The sequence below is a fragment of the Astatotilapia calliptera genome, chromosome 10, assembly GCF_900246225.1.
Source record: "Astatotilapia calliptera chromosome 10, fAstCal1.2, whole genome shotgun sequence".
Classification (NCBI taxonomy): Eukaryota; Metazoa; Chordata; class Actinopteri; order Cichliformes; family Cichlidae; genus Astatotilapia; species Astatotilapia calliptera.
The window spans coordinates 25,301,241-25,317,492 of record NC_039311.1 but is presented as its reverse complement, the minus strand read 5'-3'; the positions used below and the strand labels follow the sequence as shown (position 1 = coordinate 25,317,492).

Sequence of the window (16,252 nt, the reverse complement as noted above, 5' to 3'; positions counted from 1 at the left end):
ATTCTGAACAATGTGGCTGTGTTGACAGCACCTAAACAACAGTTCAGCCCCAGAAGGCACAGAAAGATCACACCTCAAAAGATGGGTGTGTTGTCCAAAATTAAAAAAAAAAAAAAAAAAGATAAAAATAAAATAATGTATACAGTCTTTTTGCAGCTGGGTCCAGTGTGTTCACCATCAGTTAGTGTAATTCAGTGCTTCCATCTTGTGGTCAGTTTAGGTATTGCAGTACCAAACAAAACTTCTCAAACAACAGCTGTACACTTTAACATTACCATTGCTGTCACCATATTAAAATGTGCAATCAGTTTCAATTTTCAGGTAAGAGAGCTTCCTTTTGCTTTATAGCATACAGAAATTTGCAACAGTCTTGAACCATCCTTCGTTTTTTGCTTCCAGGAGCCAGACGGTTTTATTCTTTAAGTGTTTGTGAGCAATAGCTCTCCAAGCTTTCTGAAAATTTATTTGTACCTTGCACTTGATCACTTTCATTCTTTGTTTGTTAAGTGACTTAACACTGTCATATAAATCATTCAAGGAAAAAAATGCACCTAACTTAAGTGATAAAACCTTTAAACTTGTTACAATTAAAATGTTAAATTAAAAACATTAAAATGTTTAAAAGTACATGTCAGAAACAGAACTACAGGATGAAATTGTACCTAAGACACGTTAGAGGCACGTATGTACACAGAGACAATAGTGCAGCATAATAAAGAGTTAATATTTCACTGTGTGTTATGAGCCCTGCATAGTACTAAAACCCAAAACACGTGGAGGATGGCGGAGTGTTTTTTATTCAGCAATGCACTTTCTCCAAGGCTAAGATACAAAGCAGCTCAGGATTGAGAAACTTTAGAGCTTCCTAAATAAATACAATGTAAATAACAAGCTGTTTAACCAAGAGAGACAGATAATTCTGCCCCAGCGATCTCACAGTGTAACTTATTAAGACCAACAAAGTATCTGATTACTTCTTTTTAAGTAAGTCATTGTGACAATACTTTAACATGGTGGTCTGACCAACATTTGGAGAAATATGAAATGAAAGGGACTTCAAAGATGCAAATTAATAGAAGAAGCTGTATATGTAAACACATGGACAATAATAGAGACCACGTGCTCCTCCTAAGAAAACATTAAAGTGATTGTAATTATATGAATTTACCGTTCCATATATAGGACGGAGTTTTGGAGAATTGGAGAAGCCGTCTCATTAAGGATTACTGTCTTACACGTTTTTAGACTTGTCCTGGTTGTTCATGTATTTCTGGTAAACCACTGCCAGCGTGGTGAAGACGTTTCCCATGAAGAGGACCAAGTAAGAGCAGCCGCACATGAAAACCTAGACCACAGCAAAATAAACAAAAATAATACACACAAATAATTCTAAATACAGAAAATGTATACCTTTTATGAGGATGTGTTCACTAAAATATCTGTTTTCATGTAATTTTTGCTTAATGACCTCATTTATAAAATAAATAAATTTAAAAAAACAAACTTGTGAAAGCTCTGGTGTACAAACCTGCCACTCTTTACATTCTGGGAGCTGAAACATCCTGAAGAGTGTTATGCTGTTGTAAAGCTGCCAAAACTGTAACAGAACAAATAGTTAACAGTCAAAAATGTCCTAAAACACGTTCCTGCAAGAATTTTCTAATTTAGTATCTAGTAAAGAGTTCACAGTATTACAGAAAAGAGAAAAGAGCCACTTACATGATAAAAGAACAAAAAGGGCAGGAGGAAGGTCAAGCCTCTCCACATCCAGGACTGGAACCCTTCTGAACACAAAGAGGGGAGAGAAGAGAGGCACTCGTATAAGAGAGACACTGAGACGATGCATGTGTGTAGGAGGACTATAGACATAGTACACAGCTGACATAAAATAAGATGTTAATATGTAAATGAGACACTGGGATTTAAAAATACTTATCATGTACAAACATGGTAGTACAGGGATCATAATATTGTTTGTGCCAAGTTAGACTTGTTCAAATGTAAAATGTTTAACTATAAACCAGCTGCCAACATGCCAATCAAATCACCCCTTGGTTTCTGGACTCTACACTGTGTTGGGAGTTCGCCTTGTAATCGGAAGGTTGCCGGTTCGAGCCCCGGCTCGAGCCCCAGCTCGGACAGTCTCGGTCGTTGCGTCCTTGGGCAAGACACTTCACCTACCGCCTACTAGTGTTGGGCAGAAGGGCTGATGGCGCGATATGGAAGCCTCGCTTCTGTCAGTCTGCCCCAGGGCAGCTGTGGCTACAACTGTAGCTTGCCTCCACCAGTGTGTGAATGGGTGGATGACTGGGTGTGTAAAGCGCTTTGGGGGGACTAGTAAAAGCGCTATACAAATACAGGCCATTTAGCGTTTTTAGGATCCAGAGATGACTGTCTTTTTATGTGAGGGTACCCTGATAAGTTATCTGTTAAAGCAAGTAAACTGCATTTAGGGCTGGGCGATATATCGAGTTTTTTAAAAATATCGATATATTTTCATACGAGATATAAGATGTGACAATATCGTTTATATCGATATAGTCTATGTTACGTTATAATTATACTTGTGGAGCCGCAGGTTTGCCTCTCTTTCGTCCACTTTTGTCTCTACGCAACGTTACTCGGCCTCGCCTCTCCTTCACTGAACACAACTCCGCCTCCCCCATAGCTTCACCTGCAGGCAATGACAAGATGAAAGCGGAAAATCTCCATTAGCGAGTTACCGTGCGTGGGGCTGGACGGCGTCAACGTGTTAGCGAGCTAACCGCGCTAACGAGCTAACCGCGCTAACGACATGCAGCCCGGAGGAGCTGCACGGCCTAAAATCCTTTCATTTTCTCAAAAATCGACAGTGCGCCTTATGTATGAATTCTGGTTGTGCTTACTGACCGCGAACCGATTTTATGTGGTACACAGCGCTCAGCAATCTGTCAAAAAAATGTTTTAATATGACTTTGCTAAGCTACGGAGCTGCACCGCTTGATGGATTGTCGGAGGATTACGGCTACCAAGGAGGAGCCTCGCGGAGTGATACGTACTGTGTGTGTATAAGGACCACAAACGGCACCTGTTCAGAGATGTGGTGCAGCTGTGAAATCTGTCTCTTTGTTATTACGCTCAGCGTCTATTAGTTTACATTTTGACTGCACAATTGTGAGCTTTTTGTTATGCACAAAAACAACATTGTTTTCTTTTATTTATGGACCATGATTATTTAATAAATGCTGATAATTTATTTTTGAGTAATTTCTTCATGTACATCTACGCTGTATGTAAATAAAAGTGCCCGTGTGACATCTGGGACACAGTGTGACTAGGAACTCTCTTTTTGTTCTTAACTTATAGCTTTAAAAAAAAAAATCGAGATATATATCTTATATCGCCATCCAGCTAAAAAATATCGAGATATGAATTTTGGGTCATATCGCCCAGCCCTAACTGCATTGATAAAAAGTTAAACACTACAATGCAAAAATAAATGTAAACATAGAGAATTTCACTCGCCTAAACTGAAGCAAAACTCCTTATTTGTCAGATAAAAGGCACTAATCCATAAAGAACAAATGTTTTTTTTTGTGAAAACTTGCTTTTGAAGCCTGCCTCAAGTGGCCAGTCTGGGAACTTCAGTTTCTGGCTTAAACTTTTTAGTCAGGCAGCATAACCAACCTGGTGGTGATGCTAAAATGTAATCTCAACTGTTTTCATTGCCTCAGACATACCTTTATCATTCAGTAAATTTATTAGTAAATTACCAAATGTACCACCTGTAACACCCTGAAGTCAGATGCCAAGATCAGCCAGATAAATATATCATGCTTTATCTTGTTCTGTACCACCTTCCTCTTCGGCTTGCGTTATTTCAAAGTCATTTATGAATATAAATAACAAGCTGGTGTACTCACCCACTGTAAGGTCCATATTATGTCTCTCTCCCAGTGCTCTGAGTCTGTACAAACAGCCACTTTGGTAGTAGTACTGGAGGAACTGAATGAAACCTAAAAGAAAGAGAAGTGCATGTATGACTTCATTGTTGGGCATCTTGCCCAACAATGAAGTCATACATGCACTTCTCTTTCTTGTGACACAAGTGAGACGAGGACCAACCACAAACAGACTTGCTTACTTTGAATATTATCAACAGTTTACACATTTTAACCGTGTAAGAATGACATGCATGCAGGAAACGCATCAGAATGAGTACATTCATGTAGCTTTCCTGATTGAGGCTTGTGCATATAGAACCCTAACTGTACAAAATTCTTTATTAAAGTGCATTCATTTCCACATTCCAGGTGCCTGATCTAATGTTTCGGTCTCTATACTAAGAGACAGATACAGCTTTTATGCACTTTTATGATGCTTCCCATGATGAGAATCGAGTCCCCACAAGATATTTAAATGACTATGGGAAAAATATGCTTTCTATGCTTTTCTTTTTTTTCAGTTTTTGTTTGCATTTGTTGTAAATTATTGGATAATTTAGGCCTGAATGAATCCTTAAATTGAAATATGCAGTTCTGCTAGGTAGGCTCAGCTTCATTTTAAGAGTTTGCAAGCCAAAATCATCACCTGACAACTCATACTGCAAGCATGTCAATGAAACAGGGGCAGTCTCTTACTTTGGTATAAGCAGTAACTTAGAAACTGGTTCCTAAACATCTGGTAGAGTGCACCTTCAGGCCTGTCAACAAGGACATAAAAACAAAGCACACCCACATAATATGTATGTCATTTAAAACGGAAAGGATTTTGATAGCAGGGATGCAAACAGTTATTGTATTATTGAATAATTTTAAAACTGTGATAAAAGTGCAAAAACATCACTCACCAAGTGAGCATGACTCCAGACAAGAAGGTTGACACATAGTGATGGAAAACCCACCAGCCTTTGATCCTGAAACAATTTGGAAGATTGAAGGATTACAGACGGGATACCAACAAGAAAATAACATCTCATAAATAAGATAAACCAAACAAAATATATAATAGTCATTGTAACTGGTCACATACAGTAGTTACAGAAAGGCTTAAGAATAAGGCTTTCTGTAGTTGACAATGCCCTGCTTTATTACAAAGCCTTTGCATATAATCTCCTATTATCATTAAAAGAAAAACAGTGGAGACAGAGGAAATAAAATGGTCACAGACCTAGAGCCGTTGCTGATGAGGATACTCTCCCGGATGGTGAGAGTGCAGTAGTACCACACCAACAGGAAGTTGAACAGGGCGTCTAGGACTCTAAAAACAACAAACATGATGATGATTATCTTCCTTTATACATTAACATGGGACCTGTAGTGGATTTTCAGATAATTCAACATTTACTACTTGCTGCTACAAACATTTGCCAATAATGAGCAAGCTGACAACATCATCCACAAGTTTCATGAAAACCAACTCAAAACAAAACAGTAATGAGGTGTGGGGAATCATACCTGTAGCTTAACAAAAAGCGACACGTAAAAGAGAATACAAAGAGGATGACAGTGAGGACCAGTTTGAACTTCTCATATTCGTCTTTGTAGGCAAATCTGTTTCATGAAAGAATAGAAATGATTATTATTGTGGTGCTCATGTGGCCGCACTTTAAGAGGCATTTTTAGGTTTGAAAGAAGAAAATTACCCTTATACTGGACTTACTTTGACTGTTTGTTGAGGAGTGTTATATTGACATTTCCTAAAACAAGATTGAGATATAACCTAAACAGGAAGAGGCATTAGTTATCCAAAATGTCCTCAAATCTTATATAAATATGTTTTATTTTTAAAACGCAAAACTCATCCACTTTAAACTAGAGATGGACCGATCCGATACTGACGTAAATTACTGGATCGGATATCGGAGAGAAATAAAAAATGTAATCCAATCCATTAAATATCAAAAAAGCACCTCACAAAACTCGCGACATGGCGTAACTCGGCCCATAACCGTAGCACGTCGGAGCAGCGTGCGTCGCCTGATAGAGCGGCTGTGTGTATTTGTAGCCTCGCTACCAAACCGGCATTTCATCTCCGAGGAAGTTATCCCAGAGAGAAGTAAAGCAAGTGTGCAAGTTCATCTCTGAATGTTTGTAAAGCATTCCCACGTTAAGCTTAACAACTGATATATGGAGTGACTGGCTCTTCTCTCTCTCTCTCTCTCTCCTGCTGCTACTTCAATCATGAAACTGCTTAACGATCAGCTGATCGGCTTTTCTGTTGCGAGTCCGTCTCTCTTCTTTGTTTTTGGCCCACTTTGCACCAGAAAGAGGAAACCAGCGCTGAACAACAGCAGCACGTTTAAGCTTGATAAGCTGTTGTTAGAATTTATTTAATATTACTTTCTACACCAGGATCCTTTTCTACGTAGCTGACGGCTGGTAACTGTGCAGGGGCGGATCTAGCAAAATTTAGCCAGGGGGGCCGATAGGGCATGAACAGGGAAAAGGGGGCACAAAGACATGCTTTTCTTTCTTATTCTCATTCAAAATGTCTAGCTTTAAATAAATAATTATCTGAATCTTACACCCAAAGTTTTAATCTGATGTAAAATGAATAGAAGTCCATTACTGTATGTAGTAACTGTTAAGTCTAATATACCCTAGTAAGCTCTAGTACTTTTTCCTTTGGGAAGATACCATCTGTGCAGTCTGCAATTCTGTTGAAGAAAGATGTTGAATCTATTTAATTATTCTTGAAAAATAATTTATTTCTGTGCATTTTTTTTTTCTTCACACTGCATCAAATTGAAGTTGATTACGTCGATTAAGCATCATAAGGTGGAGGGTGATTCTCTATTTTTTTTTGCTGGGAGTTTGCAACCCTATTGGTTAGGTTGCTTAATATTTCTGTTAAGTACTCTTTAAAATACCAGAATAGGGAGGATGGTGTAGGTTTAAGTTTATTAGATTGATCAGTATTGCTGAACTATGAAATATTTTGGGTGCAGTGTATTTTTTGCATACAGGTATAACAGAATGGCTTTAGTGTTGTTTATTTAAACTTGAGTATGAACTTATACAAAATGCAGCAAGATATTAAAAAAACTGTTTTATTGATTAAAAAACACACTATATCGGATTCATATCGGTATTGGCAGATATCCAAATTTATGATATCGGCATTGGACATAAAAAAGTGGTATCGTGCCATCTCTACTTTAAACATTTTCCTTGTTTACTTCCATTTGGACAAAGAAAATTGTAGCTATTTATCATTCTCATTTAGAATCATACCCATTCCTCTTGGGGAGAAATGCTTCCATCTCAAAGAAAGTATGTGCTCTGTCTTTGATGGAGTCCTCGATTTCTGCGATGGCATCCTCTTCCTCTGGACTTAATTTGGCTGTTGAAGAATTTGATTTGCATCTAATGGAAAAAAAAGATTTGTTAGGACAATTGTTAGGTTTCATGCATGTAGGAAGATGTTCACAGAGTCACTTTTGATTTTAGATCCAGTTTGTGGACGAGGTAGGTTGTGATTCTGTTGTGGCAGTTATAATCCATAATAATGCCCTCCTTCGGAAAATGCCTGCAATTGGTCAGATCCTCCTATTGCAGGCTAGATTTTGAGAACTCAGTGGAGGTGCAGGAGTTTAATATCCTCCTTAGCACACATGATTATAACATGTTGAAAGATTATCAATTTTTTGCTCAGTGATGCCAAAAATGACTACCTATCCCAGCTTTAATAGTAACACTCTCCATGTTATGAGAGTGTCAAATCAAACAAAATATATCCATGAACTTAAAAAGTCTGAATTATGAACCCTTAGTATCTGAAGAAAGTATTACGTGAAGTACATTCAAATATAACTCTTACTTGACTTTTAAAGTCCTCACATTTTTTTGCATTTATACTCCCACTGACCATATCTGTCATACTAAGTTCATGTTTTTTTGTAGAGCACAAAGTCTTCCAACACCCAGCTGAAGTTTTTTAAAAAGAAACAAAGCTTCTTTAAATGCCAATTAATACTGAACTGCAAAACTAAACATAAAAAGCTGCAGTTACTCTTTAAAAAGCATGTCTGGTAATATTGGAGAAAGTGGAAAAAAGTCCCTGAAAACAACCAGCTACTAAAAAGCCAGAATAAATTCCTACCCAATTCATTTTTTGGGCTTCTGTATCCTGAATGAGCTGATGACACAAATGCTTTTACAAAAACATTATATACACATATTTCAAGTTATCTTGCCTCATTTCTGATCAATACTTACTCTTCTAGGGACACAGTAAGCTCTTTCAGTTTCTTCCTCTGACGTGCGATAGCGTTTGAGCAGCTGTCTTGCAGTTTGGTCACGTCCTCAAGTTTCTGTTTATATAGACGATGGGTGTCCTGGGGTTAAAAAGAAAAAAAAATCCAGAGGATAATATAAATATGTATGGTGTAATGCAAAAGTTTTAATTATGATGAAATCTGCAAGGTAGGATGGGCACAAAAAGATAAAAACCAACCAAAGCTTTAACCAATCAGAATCAGAAAGACTTTATTTATCCCCAAGGGGCAATTAAAATTAACCAAAGAATCTGATGCTGTTGCATGTTTTTCTTTAATGGTTGCAATACAGGCTGCTAAATGGGTTATCATGTAATAATCATGGATTTATTGTTAATGGATTCTTGGATTCTAACCCTAACCCATAGATATTTTAAATGATTACATGAGAAAATCTGTCTAGCTTCCAAAGCATTTAAATAAGTTATTGTACCTTAATTATTTAACTATATATTTGAGGTAGGTATAATCAGACGTAAGTATGTTGCTTTCCAGAAAACATGTGACTGGTTATCACAGTTGGTTTGTACAAGTTTAAGACACTTTTAACTGCCAAATTTTTCTGTAAAGTGATTCTGTAAAAGTTGGGCACAGGAATAATTTTTTACCCCCTTGGCTTCATATTGTGGCAAATTCCCAGAACTGAGCAATCAGAATTGCACAAGAGACAGAGAAATGGTTGTGCCCTCTTTTATATGACGGAAAGTGATGCAATTTTACGCAGAATTTACAACTGCAGACAGCAGTTACTACTTTGCATTTTACTATTCACACACACATATTGATAAAGGGCAATCTGGTATTCAGTATCCCACTCAAGGATACTTTGAAAGGAATTGATCCAACAACCTTCCAGTTAGTAGACAACCCACTGTACCACCCAAACCACAGCTGCTCTAATATGATGTGTAAATTGACATGGTAAGACAAGTTACCTAGAAAAATATTTGTGTATTGTGCTACATTTACTAGCATAAACAGACCTACTCAAAAAACTCTGTCTCAATGTATTAATCTTAGCAAAGACACACTGAATATATAAAATCTATTTTATGTGTTTGCATCATTGTCTTGCAGTTAAAATGCTCGCCTTTTTAAAATGTAAAATTTCCAGTTACACCAAAATTCACATTCAGTATATTGCTCCAACAATTGTGTTTTTAAATTTAGTTTTTCTTACCTTGATGCTGGTTTAGGACCTGAACACTTCCTTTGACAAGTGACAAACGCATTTCAGTGCCTGCCATTTAGTTATATATTAACACCACACCTATAAACGACAACTAACCAGGACTATATCAATATATGTGCACTGTAACGGATCTAAGCTCTCAACGATAACAACAAACCAACACCCATAGCCCCGAGGTTCTTCCTTTAACAGTGTGACAGCTGTCACGGTGGAGGAAAAAAAAGAGGCTGTTGTCCTCGCAGGAATTAAGCTTACGTTTCAATTACATTTTCTGCATCTCTTGGCTGTCACAAGACAGTTATCTTGAGCTGCTGAAGGCAAGCCCCTCATTCTGTAGCCTGTGCGTTTCCCCCACCTACCCCCGACTGTTAGCTTACCCGGGCAGGGGTAACCAGGGATGGACACACCATTTAGTTAAAATACCTGAATCTGTTGGTAGTCCTTCTCTAAATCCTCCCATTCGCGTAAGCACTCAGATAAACCACCTGGACTGAACAACATTTTTCCCTCTGGCATCAGGAAACCTCGCGGAGTTGGTCAATAATCACACTCGAGTGAGCAACAGTTGTATCACCCAACAGAATTAAAGCTTAACAGATAAACTGGCGCTACTTCCTGCAAGCACCTTCATAATAAAGGTGTTGAGGTATTTTAACGTTCCCAGTTCAAAACGGATGGATAATAAAATACGTAAATTGGCATTAGTTAAACATAATTACAAATGTGTTGTAACTAATTGCGGTTTAATATTTTATTAATTTATGTTTTAGTTTCCAATGAATAAGTGGTTTATGGGGTACTTTCAATGAGTTTTTGTTACTGACACCGATGGTCCAAAAAAAACAAAAACACCCCCCCAATAAAAAAATTAAAAAAAATAATAAATAAATAAATAAAAACAGAAGGTAGAAGGACACACATTATGTAAACACAGTAATTATAGTGTGTGTGTGTCTGTGTGTTTGTCTGATTTTGGCTTAAACCACCATTATTTGTAAGTCTATTATTTTAACATGAATTTGTTTTAATTTAACTTCATTTGTAATTTCATTTACTTATTTCATTGCTGCTCTGTTACGAACATAATGTATTCGAATGGTGGCTTACAGAATAATTTCATATATATCTTTTTTTCAAATAGTATAGATAGCAGTAATCCTATAAAGTCCAAATATATTACTTTGTTCACTCCAAAACCACTTTACACTAACAACAGTACTATTTAATTTCAAGGATTAAAAATGTATGCTTTTATTTTTTATTTTTTTAAATGTCCCATCCGGTTAATCATAGGCTTATAACTAGTTACCCCAATCAGATGTCAGGCTGGCATTTCGGTTTCCCCTATCAGCCAATCAGCTCTAGCATCTTTAGAGCCGCTTTGTCACATCAGGAAATAGTGCCCTGAGTTATATCTTCCAGGCAATACAACAGCTTTTTATCCATCCAAACTAACCAAGCTAATAAGCCGGGTTTGCCACATTACCCTAAACTGTCATCTAATCCTAGCCATGCTAGAAACTACAGAAACACAGATAATTAGGATATATGTTACTACTCAGTTGGGATTTTACAGAGAAGGCATTCTCTCACCAGAAAGGTAAAATCTAGGGTTATAAATTGCCCACCACTTGGCCTGTGGCCTGTATTTTTAGAGGTGACGTTGTGCAACTGCAAATAGGGGAAAGTGTTAACGTCAATAATGTAAGCGCCTCTGGCAGGGCCATTTAAGAACCTAAATCAACAAAACCTTTGTCAATACAAACCAGGTCCTTTAAATTCTGCAAAATACAAAAAAAAAAAAAAAGCAAAAAATAAAAAAAGGAAGATGTTACCTTCATTTTTTTTTATCCTTGTGTATTGTAAAACTATATCAACACCTGAAATTGAAATCCTTGCTTTTTTAACCTTAAAAATCCATAAAAATGGTGAAAAGGTTATTTGTTTGCATTTAAAGCAGTAATGAATAATGAATGGAGAAATTCATTATTTAGAAACGTTTATTTAAATACAGTTTTATTAACCATTTTTACTTGAAATTGATCCTTTAAATTACACCCAAAATTTTGTGATGAAAGGGAATGTTTGGAGATTTCATTGCTTTGGATCAAATTTCCACTTAAAGTCACTGGACATTTCAATACTTTCAACGTTTCCAATAAATCTCAGTGTATTTATTTAAACAGTTCAATCCAATATTAAATGAACTAATACTGAATGAACCTAATCTGTATCTTAATTAAAATACAATTCCCCTGTCCCCTCCGTGAATTGCTGCCTTATTTTGGTAGAGGGGTTTTTGTGTCCAAGGGATCCTGGGGGCTATGTTGTCAGGGGGCTTTTGCCCCCCTGGTAGGGTTTACCATGGCAAATTGGTCCTAGGTGAGTGACCAGACAAAGAGCGATTGAAAAACCCCTGTGAGTGTGAAATCTAGGGAACAGTTCACCCTGCCCAGGATAGAGTTACAGGGTTACTGGGGCCCTGCCCTGGAGCCAGCCCCGGTGGTAATGGTAGTGGTGGTAGTGGTACAGCCCAAAGAGGGGACACCACCCACAGGAGGCGCTATGGGGTAGGGTGCAGTGTGTGCAGGGGCGGAGACCCTGACAGAACAATCACCGGGCTACCGAGCAATTGGGATATGGAACGTCACCTCTCTGGTGGTGAAGGAGGCTGAGCTAGTGCGTGAAGTTGAGAGGTACTGGTTAGATATAGTCAGGCTGACCTCAATGCACAGCTTGGGCTCTGGAACCAGTCTCCTGGAGAGGGTCTTGACTCTGTTCCAGTCTGGAGTTTGCTTTGATGAGAGGTGGTGGACTGGGATAGGTATCTTAGTATCCCCCTCCGCTTGCTGCCTGTGCATTGCAGTTGAGGTGGTTTGGGCATCTGACAAGGATTCCTTCTGAGCGCCTCCTGGGTGAGGTGTTCTGGGCATGTCCCACCAGGAGGAGGCCCTGGGGCAGACCCATGACATGCGGGAGAAATTATACCTCTTGGTTGCCCTAGGAACGCTTTTGTGTTCCCCTAGACAAGCTGGCCAAGGAGAGGGAGGTCTGGGCCTGCCTCTCTGCTTAGTCTGCTGCACCCATGACCTCCCCGCAGATAAGCGGAAAAGAATGGATGGATTAAAAACCAAGGTTCTGTGAAGTTACAGACTTGCATGCAGTCAATGTAGGTATATCAGATATTTTAAATGTTGCATGGGCCACATATACAGAATCCAGAGTTCAGATGACTAAAAAAAATTCTTCTTTTGTTAAAAATGTGAGACAAAATCAGTCGTTGTTGTTCCCAAAGTGTGAAGCTCCCAGTTGGACAACTGCTGCAGAAAACCTGTGTTTGGCCTCATGATGGGTTTACATTTGAGCATATGCGTCCAGGCCTCCTGAAAAAGTTAAACCAACATCATTATGCACTGTATTTACTGTACTTTCTATAACTAGGATCAGTTCTTTCTTGGTGCCATTTTGGAAAATATATTGTTTTTCTTGCCATTTGAGGACACAAGAGCCACACTTTGTGCACATACTGCCACTAAACTGAACGAAACAAACTTGCCTTTAGTGTGTATTTGAGGTAATGGATGAGAAATGCAATGGCCACTGCGCTGGCGCGGCTTCTGCCTTGCTTGGAAACTATCAGGACACGAGAGCCCATGTTGATGTGGGAACCTGAAAGCAGGAGATAACAAGAAAGCCCTCTGCAACACCTGTTCTGTGCAACACTTACTACATTTATAGCAACAAAAAACAGAAATTAGAAAAATCTGAAATCACTCATTACAATTTGTGGTGGATGGATTGCATTGCATAATACACATTGCCTCAAATAATGATTTTCTTTTTAAAATACATTCAGTAAGTTAACGTTACACTCTGTGATTTTAAGTTAACGCTATGACTCTGATTCATGATACATGATGCATTTCTTTCAGATGGACAGTCTTGAAGCTGTTGTATTTTTACATATTAATAACAAAATAATCAGAAAACAAAATAATTCAGAATTTGAGTAATATGCAATCAGTTTTTTTTAGTTTGAGGTCTTGAAATTTTTACCTGAACTAAGACAGCCAACTGCATTTATATAATTATTTCTGTTCTCCTTCTAGAGTTTGCCCAACTGAAGAAATTCAGACACCTATAATTCACTAGTTTCTGACTTCTATGAATTAAATTATAAAATTCAGATTTTTAAACGTCTTGTTAATGAAAGCAAAGGAACAACTTACTAACAAAATTGCAGATCCTTTCAAAGCTTGAATATAAATCAGACCGCACTGAGTCAGCCACAGGGGTGATAAGCAAGGTATGGATCTCCTTCATGAACCTTGATTTGAAGGAATTTAAAAGAGTAAAAAAACAACAACTAATAAGATCTATAAAGCAATATGTTAATTATTCTCTCTAATACTCAATATCCAGCCCAGCCTTACTCGAGAGTGTCACTCTCTGAGATGCTGACGATAGCACCAATTTTCAGGTCTTTGATAAGAGTGAAGTCCATGGATTGCTTCTCATCGCCCATGTACAGCAGTCCTGCTAAGATCTCCACTGGGTAAATCTTAAGGCTTTCCAGCTCCTGAGGTAGCCCACAGATATATACAATCAATTACAACAATTCTCCAAACTGCTTAGACTGGAGCCTATCTCAGCTGTTATGGGGCTAACAGAGTGACAGAAATACTCAATGGTGCCATCCACACTGAAGGCCAATTTATAATCACCGGTTAACATAACATGCATGTCTTTGGACCATGACAGGAAACTGGAGTACTTTGGGAAAAGGGTAAACATCCAGGTTAACCAGTAGGTGGCAAACAGGAAACTTATTGCATGCAAGGTGGCAGTGCAATAATTACCTGACACATTTTATATTTATTAGGCAGAAACTGGAATCAGTTCACTTTAGCTGGATATGTGGGAACACATGAGTAAGAAACTGCCCTGTAGCCGCTAAACACTGGCCTTATGTTACCTTATATTGCAACATATGTAATTTGGCAATTAATTGAATGCTGATGGAAGATTTGTATACCTGGCTCCAGATAAGACAGCCCCCCCATAATCTTAAATTGATGAAAAAAAATGATGGCAGGAATGTTTGTGTTTTAGGAGAGTTCTACCATGATGGTGTTCAGGATTTTCTCAGTCCTCAAAAAAGGGTATTGAGCTGAGAATCTCTGAAAGCCTCCTCTCAATATCTTGACTGGATTGAGGCTAGCCTTAGCGAACACTTGGGCACACGAAGTTGCTCTGCCTGTAATCACAGGGAGAGAGCCACAATAAGCATTGCTTTTAAGGCTGAAATACAGATTTTATTTATTTATTTTTGTTTGTTTGCAGGAAACCAGTTGTTTTCTTTTGGCACAACAATGCAAATAAAATGCATAAAAGTGGACTTGCTCTGAAGAAATCTCTCATTTACCACTCTAACCTTGCTCCTGTAAAGAGCTTGTGTTGTTGTCGTAGACCACCACATGCTCCATACTTTCAACCTCCACAAACTCTGGAAGAAGGAATGTCCCCTCTGAGTCCTGGAAAAAGTCAATTTGAAAGTTTTGGTACAGTCGTGTGCAAAACGTTTAGAGGAAAGGTTAAAGCCTGACTAAATGTACAGGAGAAATTTGTAGTTTGAGCCCTGGGTTTTTGCACACACACACAGACACATGTCAACTGTGGGCCCAATGATAGCCATACCATTTTAGCATTTTTAGCAGTTATGATGTGACTCCTGTAGTAATCTTTGACTTCATTAGCATCTGGAACAGAGACATACAACACTGAACAAAGTTACAACTAACGGAATCACGTTTATCTATCAATCAATCAATCAATTAAAACAGATTATTATCAATCTCACAATCTTATTTGGTTTTCATATTTTTAGTGATATCAACTTTTGTATTTGTCAATTATTATCAATTCTTTTCTTTCTCTCTCTTTTTTTTAGATATATGTAATTTTGCCTATATTTGACAACAGCATAATAAAACTGGAAATTCAGTTTTTTAATGTGCCACCCCAATATTTTTGTTGGCCCCCATATGGCCACCACTATAAAAAAGACTGGAGGCGCCCCTGCTAAAGGGAGCAGGTGAAATAAGAAAATAAATTATATTGCAAAATATAATATTGCATAAAGTTACAAGTAAATCCATTAAGTGTCATGTTTGTGTTTGAACACTTTTTACGTTTTACTCTAAATCAAGCCTGCGGGTTTGTTTTGTTTTTTGCGCTAATGGGCAAGGTTTTGATAAAAGTATAAAATCATCCAGCACAAAATTGGGTATATCTTTTGCAAAGGTGAGACTTTATGCACAAAAAGTTGTGAGAATGAGTCTCCTAAAGAAACAAAAAGCATGTGCTATAGCACTCATACCCATAGACAACACATAGAGTAATTAAGCATAGGACTTATCTAACCAGACAAATGTTGGTACTGGCCGATTTTCTCTTACCAATCAAACACAGGTAGTTGATCTCTGCGAGTCTGGGCACACGTCGGCACTGATTGAGGATATTGTAGAGCTCAAGCGTCTCACACATCACGATTTTAGCCATCACACGGACAGCTGTAACAAGAAAACACTGAACTGGAAAACTACTGTCAGCAAGCGATCCGAAAAGCTTGACTTGCCAGGTAAACGCAGATACAAGTAGCACGTCCGCTTCCGCTTTTTTTGTATGGGTTCTGTTGCTAAGCAACTCAGCGTTATCGCTCATTGGGCGTTGGCGATGATGTAGATTCTGCATTGTAGAACGGTAAGTGACTGCACCTGTGGGAGGGAGAGCCTGAAAGTATT

At 38.1% G+C, this 16,252-nt stretch overlaps 2 protein-coding genes across 2 annotated transcripts; both read right to left on the bottom strand.

Annotated features, from left to right (window-relative positions):
- Positions 1-779: 779 nt before the first annotated feature.
- On the bottom strand, positions 780-10,059 carry tmem120aa (transmembrane protein 120Aa). Its single transcript, XM_026181786.1, has 12 exons — positions 9,873-10,059; positions 8,199-8,317; positions 7,215-7,346; positions 5,641-5,700; positions 5,436-5,531; positions 5,149-5,238; positions 4,829-4,894; positions 4,620-4,681; positions 3,903-3,995; positions 1,720-1,784; positions 1,529-1,597; positions 780-1,345 (listed from the first exon to the last, which is right to left on the bottom strand). The coding sequence occupies exons 1-12, from the start codon at positions 9,963-9,965 to the stop codon at positions 1,232-1,234; spliced, it is 1,059 nt and encodes a 352-aa protein (XP_026037571.1). The 5' UTR covers positions 9,966-10,059; the 3' UTR covers positions 780-1,231.
- A 2,305-nt stretch (positions 10,060-12,364) lies between these two features.
- Positions 12,365-16,187, bottom strand: styxl1 (serine/threonine/tyrosine interacting-like 1). Its single transcript, XM_026181785.1, has 8 exons — positions 15,908-16,187; positions 15,147-15,208; positions 14,884-14,983; positions 14,573-14,706; positions 13,883-14,028; positions 13,679-13,776; positions 13,006-13,118; positions 12,365-12,832 (listed from the first exon to the last, which is right to left on the bottom strand). The coding sequence occupies exons 1-8, from the start codon at positions 16,170-16,172 to the stop codon at positions 12,704-12,706; spliced, it is 1,047 nt and encodes a 348-aa protein (XP_026037570.1). The 5' UTR covers positions 16,173-16,187; the 3' UTR covers positions 12,365-12,703.
- Positions 16,188-16,252: the final 65 nt, after the last annotated feature.